The following is a 13,800-nucleotide window of genomic DNA, read 5'->3' on the forward strand; positions in this document are numbered from 1 at the left end:
CTTGGGCTACGAGGGTCCGTTTTGGGCGTGTGACCAGGCGAAACGAACGGGAGAACGGGCTCTATCTACGGCGGTTTGGGTCATCGTCCAGGCCGGAAAAACGCTTATTTCTATTAGTTTTTTTCCATTTTTATGTTTTTTCAAGTATTTTGGGCATTTTGTTTTTGGGCTTGTGTTTGGCCGGTTGTCTTTTTTAGGTCCATTTCGAATTTCTGTCTTTATTTATGTATTGCCCTAGTCATTTGAACAATCAGACTTGAATTTTGAGAAAACTGATTTTCACTTAAAATTTTGTGCCCTTTGGGTTGAATTTTGGGGTTGGGGAAGAACTACACGGGTATTCGCAGAATCAACGTGTTTGATCTTCAATATCGTACCACTCACTACATCACATAACCAGTGGTACAAACATATAACATTGAAGACATTTATTCTTGATACATAGGTTCTTACAAGTTTTATATATATATATATATATATATATATATATATATATATGTATATATATCCGGCAATGCTCATTTGAACTTGTTAAGAGAAGCAAACGACTTCTTAAGCTTATGATCCTCAGTTGGTAATTTGACATTGGTGGCTAACCCTATTGCTTCGAGAAACAATATCATATACCAAACAAAATCAAATTGCCACCATTCTAACCCCTGTCGAGCTGAATACTCAAATGCATGATGATTATTATGCCATCCTTCACCTAAAGCAATCAATGTTACCCACCTGTTTGCAATCATGACTACGAGTTAGCACATAGGTAGTATATACTATATAACTGAGTAGGCTAAGTATAGATAGAAAACCCTAGAAAACTCAACCTCCCGACAATTTTTTTTTTTTTTTTTTTTGAAAAAAATAACACATGTAATATACATGTTTTTAAGAGTTTTTGGCAAAAAAAAAAAAAAAAACAAAACAAAAAAACGCCGAAGGATTATTTAAAAAAATAAAAATAAACAAATTTCAGCAACTTTTGTGACTAACATGTGTTAGACAAAGAATGCTAAAACTTGTTTATTTTTTTTTTAAATATTCCTTCGGCGCTTTTTTGGTTTTTTTTTTTTTTTTTGGCCCAAAACTCTTAAAAATATGTATATTACATGCGTTATTTTTTTCAAAAAATATGTCGGGAGGTTGGATTTTCTAGGATTTTCTTAAATTTTTAGGGTTTTCTATAAAATCATACCCTGACTGAGTATTACTTTTTTCATGTAAACTTACCAATTATTCTTGGAGAGATCACCTGTGTTCCAAGCTTGGTTTCCCCATATATGACAAGCTGAATTCACAAGAAAGGTCCCCTGATATGCAAATGTTGTTGAAACTCCCTACATATCATATCGTTACCACATCAGTTACATTCCATTTAACACAACATTGAAAAATAATCAACAAATTCTTACGTACCACGACCCAAACAAGGTATGTAAATCCACCAAAAGCATAAACGAGGACAACATATGCAAATAAATGCAATACATAAGTCTTTTTGATGAATCTATAGAATGCTTGTTTCTTTAAATCCTCCACATTATTACGCTCTTGATACTGAAAAATCAAGTTAAACAAGAACATTTGCCAAGAGAAACAGTTTTTAATATCATTTTGGAACATGGAAGTATGAAGTACCTTTTCAAGCATGTAGCCGCTATCAAAGAGCCAACCCATATGGCTAAACCAAAATCCAAAGATTGGAGAGTGTGTATCTTTCTCGGTATCGACATACTGGTGGTGATATCTATGTATGCTCACCCAAGATATAGGATCTCTCTATATACATATCATATTTAAACTCATTAAAGTTACAATAAGTCACTCTTAAGAAAGTTGGCAAACACATGTACTAAATGTATCGTTGGGTGTTTTACCTATGCATGAAAAAGAGCGGGATTTGTTCCTTTATGAGAAACATTTTTTATTATATACACCCAACGATACATTTTAAAAAAGCTTAGTAAAACCCAAATTACATTTTGTTGATCTGTAAGACATGTTACTACCATTCTAAAAAACAGTGTAGCTAAAACAAGATTTAGAGACACTTTCTTGGTATCCCTCTACGTGATGACATGCATGAAAGAAATAAATAAAACGGACCTGAAAAGCAAGGACTCCAATATAAGCAAAGGTGTACTCAAGCCATCTGGGCAGCTTAAAACTGTGGTGTGCAAGGTTTCGGTGATACGACAGACCTATACCAAGAATTCCACGCAACACGCTGGTCGCATAGGCCGCCCATAATGCACGCCAAGTACACGTAAATGGTGCGAAAAGTGCAAGCAAGTGGATAACCAATATCGATACAGCCGTTTGGATATCAAGAGTTCTCCATGTACGACCCATGATGAGGTTTCTTTTCCTCGTAACCATCACATTCGAGAGAAGTATTTTGCCGTATTCGGAGTCTTTTCCACCTTGTGAAACTGTGATCATATTTTTCATTTTCAAATGGTGAATGAAATGTGTGTTGGATTTTTAGTCTAGTGTTTTGATAATTTTCATAATGTGTTTAAAGCGTAACTATTTATAGAGAGATTTTTATGAGGTTTGGCTGATGGTAGTTGAAACTATCACTTGTGTTATTATTCATTTGCTACACAAAGTTGAAAAATAATCTACAAAAAGTTTAAAACTAACTAAAAAGTCTTGGTACCACAACTCATGTATGAATCATAGTTGTCAAAGGCGCAAGGCACACTTAAGGCGTAAAGGGTGAGCCTTAGGCCTCAATGCAAGGCGTTGAAAAAGTGAGGGCTTTTTTAGACGAGTCGTTTAGTATAAAAATGCAACTTTTAGGGATTTTATACATGTTTTATGCTTCTTTAGGGCTAGTTTAAGTTGTTTTAGGTTATTTCCAGACTTGTTTAGGGTTTTTATAATTGTTTCAAACATGTTTACCTGTTCAAACGATTTTTTACTGAAATTTTTGGAATTTTGCCTGAAAATGCGCCCAATGGCCTGAAAGCATGGTTGCAAAAGTCGCTAGGCGCTCCCTAGTCGGTCGACCGGGGAGTTAAGAGTACTCGGCATATGTTATGTGGAGAGTACTCAGAGAGTACTCGGACATGTTAAATTATAAAGAAATTCGTTTTCGAAAATTAAATATACTAGGTTTTTTCACTATCACCGCGTTGCGGCGAACTTATTTTGTTATTTACTCTGTGTTTACATGTGTTTTGAAATCACTACGAGGGCGTTGCGCACGAAACCGCTGACAAGAATAAAAAGAAGATATAGAAAAAAATATTAAAAGATAACCGAAAGAAAATTAACCAAAAAAATTTTATGGTAATGATTTTGTTCGTATGAAACCGTGGTCAGAGATAAGCAAATGGTACTGGGTACCAGTACTGAATTTCTCGAACCAAAAGATCTTAAGTACAAATTCGGTTAGGGGTGAGCAAGTTGAGGTCCGGACCGAAAATAACCGAGAACCGAACCAAAAATATACTCAACCTGACCAGAACCCAAGTACCTAGGTATTTAGACCGGTTCCAATTTTTCATATAAAATCGGGTCGGGTCGGTTCTTGGTTCTTTTCATGATGAAACCCGACTTGGACCTATGGATCGGAACCGACCCTATATTTAGGGTAGTGAATCGGTTCTGTATTTTATGTTTGATCGGTTCTCAGGTCGGGTCGGGTAATAGTCGGGTAGGGTCGGGTTTTTCCTTTTGCTCACCCCTAAATTCGGTACCGACTTTTGGCGCCTACCGGATTTTACTTTCATATACCAGTACCGTAACTGGTATTTTCGGTATCGATATCGGTTGGCACCGAGCTCAACCCTACACCTGAAACTGAAAAAAGGGAAATTATTAAAAGTTGAAGAAAATCAACAAAAAAAGTTGCACGATACCGTTGTTGTTCGTACGGTACCCATGATCAGAGATGAGCAAATGGTACCGGGTAGAAGTACCGAATTTCCCGAACTAAAAGATTTTCAAAATCATTTCGGTACTGACTTTTGGGGTTTTCTGTACAAGGCTAGTGCCGGTTTTTACCTTCGTGTATCGATAACTGTATCAGGCTGGTGCTGGTTTTTACCTTCATGTACCGATAACGAACCGGACTATACATGTATTTTCGATACAAGTACTGGTTGACACAAAGCTAATTCAACTTAAAAAGTAAGGAAGTAATTATTATTATAATATCAAAATAATAAAGTTTTAAAAAACTATATGTATTACTATAATATTAAAAAAATAAGTACTGTTCAAATCGATGGAAAATTAATATAAGAATAATGTCTAATAACATAAATTTACTAATATTTATAACAAAATACGTGAAAATTATATTCATTATTTAATATTAATATGATAGTCATATAAATTATGTTTTATTATTTTTTAAGTCAAACTCGGCCCGAATTGACCTACTAATCCGTTTTTGGCCGAGTTTGACCGCGTTTGATCGATTCCGAGTAATTAGGTGGAGTTAGAGAAAGTCGCCTCGGCAGCCTACCTTGTAGCGACTACTCGGCCTTGGAAACCTTGTTTTACAACCATGACTGAAAGTAGAGCTTTTGAAGCGAAACGAAAAAAACTAGAATGGGCCTGAAAAATGGGCCTAGGCGCACGTCTGGATGAGCCTTGACAACAAAGGTATGAATTACTTATGTTGGACGAGGTACCAACACTTCACAAAGAGTGCCTATTTAAAAATCAACGAAGGAGGAGGTTAAGAACAATCGAAAATATTTTTTAACATTCAATTTCATATATATATATATATATATATATATATATATATATATATATATATAGAGAGAGAGAGAGAGAGAGAGAGAGAGAGAGGGGAAGGTTAACATACATTACGGCTTAACGTACATCACGTACGACAGGTAATTACGCACGTTCATTTTAAAATTACCCACATTATAACTCAAAAATCCAAAATCACGCATGTTGAAACATAATAATCACGCATATAGAAAACATTAATCACGCATGTTATAGAACAAATCACGCATGTTGTCGTACGTGAAGTACGTTAAGCCGTAATGTATGATATAATAGATTGCGCGGTGGCGTTTTCGTAAATAACATCAATATTATTATATGAGAGGCGCTTCATTAAGGGTAAAAGGGTCTTTTACCGCTCATATTCAAAACGCCAAAAATGATAAAACGCCATACAAAAAACAAAACGCCATTAAAAACAAAACACCAAAAATTCAAAATAAAACGCGCTGAATATTACAGGAAGATGAAACAACGCAAATAACTGAATTTCAGTTATTAACATTTATTAGAAGAAATCCCCTCCTAAATTACGCGCCAAAAACATCATTATATAAACAAACGTAAAACATAGCTTCCATAATCACTTCAATCTATCCATTTTCTGCAAAAAAAAAAAAAAAAATCGTTAACCAAAAACGCCAACCTAAACAAAACGCCAAAAATGGCAACAATCGTTTCGTGGAGGTACACTCTGGGAATCAGGCGATACGTCCTCCATTTTGACAACAGAAGGAGGGTGTATGTTAAGACGGTCAGGGCAATTCTGAAGATAGAAGAAGAGAGACAGAGGCAAATCTCATCCATTGGCATCGCTCTAGACAACGAATGCCATGAAACGCATATGCTTATGAAAGCATTAACCAGCAAATTTGGACCAATCAAAGGAGATGTGAAGCCAGACCCTGTAATGACATCATGGCGTTTTGATAATGAAACAGATATGGTGACGGTTACATACGACAACGAAGAGCAGGAAGTCTACTGGCTAGAGAACATCATGACAAAGCAGCGACTAGGTTTCATGGAAGAATTGCATAACGCCACTTATACCAACACAGAAATAGACTCAAAATTGGAGTTAATGCAAGACATGTTCAGGTGGAGGCTTCAGAATCTTCAGGAACAAGAAGGAACAAGAAGCTGATGAAGGTGAATGTGATGAAATGGATGAAGATCAAGAAGAAGACTCCAAGGAGGAAGAAGATGAAACAAGTGATGGATACTATTCGGATAAAGTACCTTCTGACGAAGGATTTTAATTTCTTTTCCTCTTTTTTTTTTCTTCTATGTAATCTTCTTTTTTTAAAGATAATTAAATGATATATTTCTATCTTTATTAGCAAAACGGCAAAATAATACTAAAAATGGTTAACCCTAACAAAACGCCAAAAATAACAAAAATTATTTTTCCTGCTTAATATTTTATTTACTCCGTTATTGTATTTAATCATGTTGGTCTGCATAAGGACTTTTAAAAAAACCGCCAAACTTAGAAGATGGGACGTCGATAACCTATAAAACTGATAAAAGCTGATCAACACAGTAAATACAAAAACAGTAACTGAAAAGACAGTTACTTTATTACTATCATTTATTACAATAAAAAGTCACGCCTAAACTACGTGCCAAAAAACTCCTATAAGAGATGGGCTATACACAATGAAATTAATCACCCAGAAAAACACAAAAAACGCCATATCCTCTAGAAACCACTCCCTTTAAAACGCCACAGATGACAAAGCTTGCACTGAAATGGATCCTTTTTTTGAGGGGGTTAACTCAATAATATTTTGCTGAATGAGATGGACAAATATTCAAGAAAAAGAGACTGATGACAGTGATATGCCATCATGGTGAGCTTTGTTCTTGATGATAATAGACATGGAATAAAGGGTTCAACACAAGAAGCTATTTTGGACTCCATTATTACAAATAGCATCAAGCAAGAGTTGATCTTCAATGACATGCCACCAAACAAGAATATCACACCAAAAAACAGGATGCCACTAAGCAGCATCTTCTGAAAAAGACTGGGTTTATGAAGGAAAGTTGGCATCTAGCTAAACTATTCAAAAAAAGGTTTAAAACGTCAAAAACAAATTCAAGAATGAAGAGGCTGATGACATTGAAGATTGGAAAGAAAAATTAGATTACCATTTTTAATTATTTTTGTTTTCATTTTATATTGTATTGATATAAAGCTATATGTTGTTTGGTTATCTACGTCTCTATAAATAAAATATATTATTAAATAAAACGCCAAAAACTACAAACACAAAAACGCTAGTAGAATGAAAACTGGGAGAACAGCTGCTGGCAAAGCACCTTGTAAAAGGGTATTAAAATGCCAAAAAATTCAATAAACGCCAAAAAGAAAAATTGGACTTATTTTAATCTTATGCAAACATTAATTACTCATAGTTAATTATTATACAAAACGCCACAAACGCCAAAAAAAATAACCAGAAAATGATATAACGCCAAAAAATTATATATGTGACAGAAAAACAATTAATTAAACGCCAAAAAGTTTAATAAATACAATTAACGTCAATAAAAAAACTTAGACGCCATAAAATATTATATCGCGTTGTGAAAATAAAAGAAGAATGTAAAGACAAAAAAGGCCCTCCGCCCTTCTTAATGCCACGGGACACGTGTTGGGCCAGGATGCGTTCTCACCGTTCTCACACTTTTGAGCGTTTCCCCTGATCCCGTTTATATATATATATATATATATATATATATATATTCTATTTATATCTATATATGACTATCTATACTTCTATATATACCATACTAGGTAATAATTATGTGTATTACATGGTCTGGCAAATATAATATTATGTAATTAGTACTTGGTTATAATCCCGTGAATTACACGGGTTAAATAAATAAATTTTATATACTAAATAATAAAACAATATATCTTTAAAAATCTCCTTTATTGCACAGGTTGAATAAACATCATTTTAAAATATTAAGTAATAAAAAGTTATATCTATAAGAACCATATTGTATGGGTTGAATAAATGTAATTTTATATACCAAATAATAAAAAAAGTTATATCTTTAAAACCATGTGAATTACAAGGGTTGAATAAATGTAATATTGTTTACCAAATAATAAAAAAAGTTATATCTTTAAAAACCCTTGTGTATTACACGGCTTGAATAAATATGATCTTATATACCAAATAAAGAAAACTATATTTAAAAAACTAATGTATATATACTCGGTACGCGATAGATATGGTGATTGTGGAGATGATTATTGAAAAGAAGATACAGTGGTCAAACATGTTATTCAAAAAGCAAATAAGCAGCCATTTGAGTGATAAAATATAAATTATATTAAAAAAAACCCGTAATAAATTTAATTTTATATATAAAGTAATATTGAAAGTTATATACAATTTGTTAAAAATTGTGTAATAAAATCGATATAATAATTTTTTAATAATGAAAATAAAAACAAATAATATATTAATACAAAGTTTGGTTTTGGTGATAAATATTTGGTTATTTAAAAATATCTTAAATTAATAATATTTAGTATGAGTGTTATCTATAATTAATTAGAAGATATTAAACTAAATAATAATTATCCATAAGATATTAAACTAAATAATATTTAGTATGAGGGTTATCTATAATTAATTATAAGAGATTAAACTAAAATAATAATTATCTATAAAACATGGCCTAATATCATAACAAGTGTCCTTCAAATAGTTTCTTTTATTCTACAGTATAGATTAAATAAATTATGTTTTAAAATAAGATATACATCACACGATTCAATAAATCCGTGTATTATAATAAAAGAAGAAAATGTAGTTTAATTATTAACATACATAAGCGTCAACATATACAATTAAAAAAATGAATATTGGCATAATAATTATAAAATTTGTTAAGTTAATCTTTAAAACATTGTTTCTAGCTAAGGGTTAACTTTGATTTTTTTAATACAACCTCTTTTTTATTTAACATATTTTACTTTTAATATCCTTACCATTCAACCATATTAAATATTTGATTTTTTTTAAATCGGTTAAAAAACAATTATCATCGCTATTCTTTGCCTTTCAAAATTTTTAACAAACATAATTTTGAACTTCGTGAAGCTTACAGTCATCAACATATGCATTTAACAAAAATGGACATTAACGTGATAATTATAAAATTTGCTAAGTTAATCTTTAAAACATTGTCTTTTTAGTTGAGGATTAACTTTGGTTTTTTAATACAACCTGTTTTTTATTTAACATATTGTATTTTTACTATCCTTACCATCCAACCACATAAATATTTGATTTTTTTTTAGAAATCTCTCAATAAACCATATTTGGGCGCTTTTGCAGGTATTATATATATATATATATATATATATATATAGGTAAAGTGTAGGATACAAATCTCCTTATCGTACATTATGTACGCGCTACCCACAGCCATACACGTGTCCTGTTTCAATTTAATTAAATAAGGGTATATCAGACATTCTATTCGAACATCTGAGGGCTAATCAGGGAATTCCGTCAACTAGGAAGCAGATTTCGAGTTCGTTTCATAACCGTCCATTTAATTATTGTTCGTATCAATTCCATTTGTAGGTTTTTTGATTGATTCCTGACCGAACCCAGATTGGCGATTTCCGAAAATGCTGGATTCGTCATTTAGGATGTTTGTTTTTGGTTTTTCATCATAGGTTTATGGTTGAGTTTTGGGTTTTATTTGATTTGAAGCTTTTTTCATTTTATTAGATTGTAATGAGGTTGAAGATAAGTTGTTTCTGGTTTTATTTGTTGAGTTTATCATATCGCATGTGTTGTTTGATATATCGCATGTGGTGTTTTTAACATAGCCCAGGTAGTTAAGATTGGATCATATGTATAATTTCGCATGTTTAAGTTGGACATTTCGCAAACTAGAAAGTATTTAACATATATAGCTATTTATTTCGCACGCTTTAAAAATAATTATATTTATTTTCGCACAGTGTGTTTCATAATTCAGTTCAATAATTGAAATCAAATAATTCAGTTCAATAATTGATTTCAAAAATTCATATCAATAATTTTTCTTTTATTATATAGTTTATTTTTTTAGCACTATTTCAAACATCATATTAAAAATGGCAGATCTACCAACATCCCCTTCTTCTGAATCAAGAATCAAGCAGGTTTTGAGGAAAAGGATTCAGGAACAAATTTAAGAGGATCGATCATGTCAAGAGATGTTGGAGACCAACATTTCTCGTGTAACAGAAAACATGATGAGAAGACAAGAAATTCTGAACTTGCTATCTCAGATGCAAGTGAGTAGTCTTAAAGAAATTGCTGTTATGTTCATGGTGGATTTGGATGAGAGGGATGAGAAGCAGTTGAAAGAGTTGGCGGATGCAATAACTATCTTAAGATGCTCGATGAAGATGAAAATGGAGTATCTTTCATCTTTTGAATGAACTTTGTTTATTTTAGTGCTTTGTTTTAATAAAACATCCAAGTTTTGCATGTTTCAATAAATTCGCATGTTGTGTTATGGAATGGATTTTTTATTTCGCATGTGTATATTCCCCTATTTTTGCAAATTTTAAGCAATTCAATGTCAAACTTGCGATTTTAAACATAATATATGCGAAATTAAAAACACTAATGTTATATAACAAGTCTAAATATTCAACATAAATCCAACATCAAACAAGTTTACTTTGCCTTTCCAAAATATGCACTCATCCTATCTGGGATTATCTTCTCCAAATCTTTCATATACCTTTCTTTGTCTGGCCTTTTATCGAAAGCATTTGCCTTTTTAATTATTAGTTTACGATGCATATTGTGATCGGATAGAATGATTTTACTGAGATATTTGTGCCTTAGGAGATGAAGTTGTGAATTATGTCTGTTGTTTACTTCATCTTCTTTCACAAATCCAGTCACCCATGGTGTTTTCTCTCCTTTATACGTTTCCATGTGACGTATCGTAAACACTCCACAGTCTACGCCGTTATTCTTCATCCTCCAATTCATCTCTTTTCTTTCTATAACTGAGGTTGCAAGGTCTTCTATAGCCGGTGTTGGTTTTAAAGCCTTTCGTAGGTATAAAACCAATACCCTTCTCTGTAACATAGCAACATTGTGTTAGTAGCTTTTACATAATATATAACATGTATATGTATAAGTTTTTGTATTACCAGTGTGTCTGGAAGCCCCTTGTATCTTTCCTCAAACTCTTGTTCAGCTGCTGATTCTGAATTGTCAATCAGCTCAATTTTGCCGGTTTTCAAGTGGAAGCACAAGACATAGAAGTGGTCAACTTGAAGTACCAGAATAAACACCAGGTCAACCGAATCAAGTTCTTTTACCTCATATTTTAGTATGATGTCTTCAAAATTTGAGGCAAATATGTTTAGACGTTGGCTGTTTGTGTATTTCTTCTCGTCGTAAAAGATATCCGGCTGTATGTTATGTAATTAGAATCAAAGTTAAGTATTGTATTAAAAGGTATTTAAACAATGGAATTTTTCACATGCGAATAGTATGTATACCACATGCGAAATTACAACAGTATGAGAAATGTTGTTTTTTGTTTTCACATGAAAACTATCTACTATTCTACATGCGATTTAGCTATAATTAGTATGCGAAATCATTGAATATGCACTTACTGTTTTAATTTCAAATGCCAAAATGTTTATGAAAACATACCATCATTGTGCTAAACAAGAAGAGTCTGTACGGTGATGATTTTCTATCCCTCCTTTTCTCTTCAAGGTTTAGAACATCCACAAATGCATCTATTCTGTTTGATGCTACGTACTGACCCCTGTAGAAGCTTTCAAATATAGCTTTGAATGTGTAAACGCCAGTTTTTGATCGGTAAAGTTCATCTCTGCCAGGCAAAAAAATAAATAATTAATATTGTTGTGTGTATATATTTAGATGTTTGTTAGTTGATATAACCATTTTACTTACTCTATGTCTGCAAATGTAGCAAATGTATATCGGATCACACTCAATTCTTGATTCAAGAGTGCTTTGTGCATGTTTACCACTCTGTTGCAGTAAGGGGAACAAAATTTGTCTCCAAACTCTGCACATCTTTTCTCAGCTCAAATTTTGGCTGCTTCTATTGTCTTATAAAGGAATTCATTTAACCCCTTTGGTAGAACTTGTTTTGGAACTTGCTTTGGCTTTGAGTTTTTTCTCCCCCTAGTTGGTTTTTTCCTTTATTTTCTTCCAGGCTGGGTCCCAGGCTCAAAAGCAACTCAACTGACTGCAATTCCTCAGCCGTCACCCGAGGGCATTCAACTTCCGGTTCCTTCTCAACTTCGATACCCGAATCGGGTTGTTGAGGGTCTTTTTGTGTAGTTTCTCCTAAAGAAACTGCTTCCACTTCTGGCTCCTTTTCTTGAACTTTTTGTTGAATGTTTTGTGTAGATTCTGCCAGGTTAACTGTTTCTTTGATAACAGTTTAGTTTTCACCACTTTCTGCAGGCCAGAGCAAGTTAAGAAATATAATAATTTGTGCTTTTTTATTTTGTTCTAATATAAAGTGTTTTTTACCTTTGGCAGGAGGTTTGTAAGCATATACACCCGTTTCGACAATTTGCATGTTTGCAATAAGGGTGTCTGTCACTCCTCCATCATCTTTATTTGTCAGTCCTTCATCATTTGGCTGCAGTACCCCTATAGATACAAATTATTGAATTTTAATACATCAGAATCAAAATCGCATGGTATACATGACATTGCATGTGAAATCAAATTTGAAGTGTTTTGCAGAAATCACATGTGTTTTTTTTAGGTTTCGCATGTGCATAAATAATAGTGATTTTTTTACATAATTTCGCATGTGTTAATTTTGAAATCACATGTTTTACCTTCTGATGCCATTTGTACCAAAACATTGGATATTACTTTTTGAGCTTCTTCATCCTGTCTACCTTCTTCGTTTGTAGTAACTTCATGATGAACTTCAAAAGCTGGATTTTCAGGCTCTTGATGAACATGAGAGAGTGAAGTTTCATGCTCTTGAACCGAATCAGGCGGCACACAAATGGGATTATTCCGAAGCGTCTCATCCCACTGCTTACAGGCCTCCATAATCTCTGGATCCCAAAAACACTTAGTTTTTACTTCTGAAACTAAGTTGTTCATCCCTTGAACATCTTGAACCATTTTAATGTATTTTTTGACATTGGCTTTCATTTTTTTCAACAGGTTCTGTAATATTTTTCGAGTTAAGATACTATCAATTCAAATGTTAAATATAAATAGATTAAGTGAAATTAATATTTTTTTCCGCTTACCTTTTTGTTGATTCTCGAAGCCTCTCATTCTCATTCATGGGTTGTGTCGTAGATTACCGATGGTGAAAGTTGAACAGGAGTGTTGCAATAATCCATCATTTTCTGTGTCTGTGTTCTAACTCCCATCTCAAGGTTCAACTGAGACATTTCATGGATTTCAAAACTGAAATCCATGAAATCATCAATGTTCTCGTTATCGTTTGGCTCTTCCATGGTTTCTATGTTTTGTACTGCACGTGCAGTCCTTCTTTTGTAGCTTATTGTGGTGTCAACCGGTGGTCGTAGTGTATACTCCTCCGTTGAACGACCCTCTTCTTCTTCATTTTCTTCTTCTTCTTCTTCACTCTCACTTGATGTCCACACAGGTCCGTAATCCGAAATATGCTCTTCGACTTTATCAATCTCCGAAGATGTGATATAAAGAATAATTGGTATTTCCACGACTTTCTCAAACAATTTAAGCTTCTTGTTTTACTCATGCGTGTATAGAAGTTGTATAAATCGCAAGATCATTTAATTATATGACAAAACAAACTAGTATTTTAAATATGTTATGAAATGTACTAATGCATACCGTAAGAAAGGCAACAGGCCCCACAAACTGTATTTTATAGTTCTTCCAGCCTGCTCGTGTACGACGCAAAGTGTTAAGTAGAAATGAGCACCAATCTAGATTTTGTATTTCCTCAACAGCCTCTACACCAAGCAAACATCTATCATTT

The 13,800-nt window shown here is 33.0% G+C and overlaps 1 protein-coding gene across 2 annotated transcripts; it reads right to left on the bottom strand.

The window, feature by feature from the left end:
• Nucleotides 1–501: 501 nt before the first annotated feature.
• On the bottom strand, nt 502–2,481 carry LOC110902455 (palmitoyl-monogalactosyldiacylglycerol delta-7 desaturase, chloroplastic). Of its 2 annotated transcripts, XM_022149092.2 has the most exons (5): nt 2,107–2,481; nt 1,639–1,779; nt 1,417–1,557; nt 1,231–1,337; nt 502–732 (listed from the first exon to the last, which is right to left on the bottom strand). In XM_022149092.2, exons 1-5 carry the CDS (start codon nt 2,449–2,451, stop codon nt 519–521), a joined length of 948 nt encoding a protein of 315 aa, XP_022004784.1. In that variant the 5' UTR covers nt 2,452–2,481; the 3' UTR covers nt 502–518. The 2 variants fall into 2 exon arrangements, with proteins under 2 accessions (XP_022004784.1, XP_035835582.1); XM_035979689.1 differs by having other exon boundaries at nt 1,417–1,779.
• Nucleotides 2,482–13,800: the final 11,319 nt, after the last annotated feature.

The sequence above is a fragment of the Helianthus annuus genome, chromosome 2 (genome assembly GCF_002127325.2).
Source record: "Helianthus annuus cultivar XRQ/B chromosome 2, HanXRQr2.0-SUNRISE, whole genome shotgun sequence".
Taxonomy (NCBI): domain Eukaryota; kingdom Viridiplantae; phylum Streptophyta; class Magnoliopsida; order Asterales; family Asteraceae; genus Helianthus; species Helianthus annuus.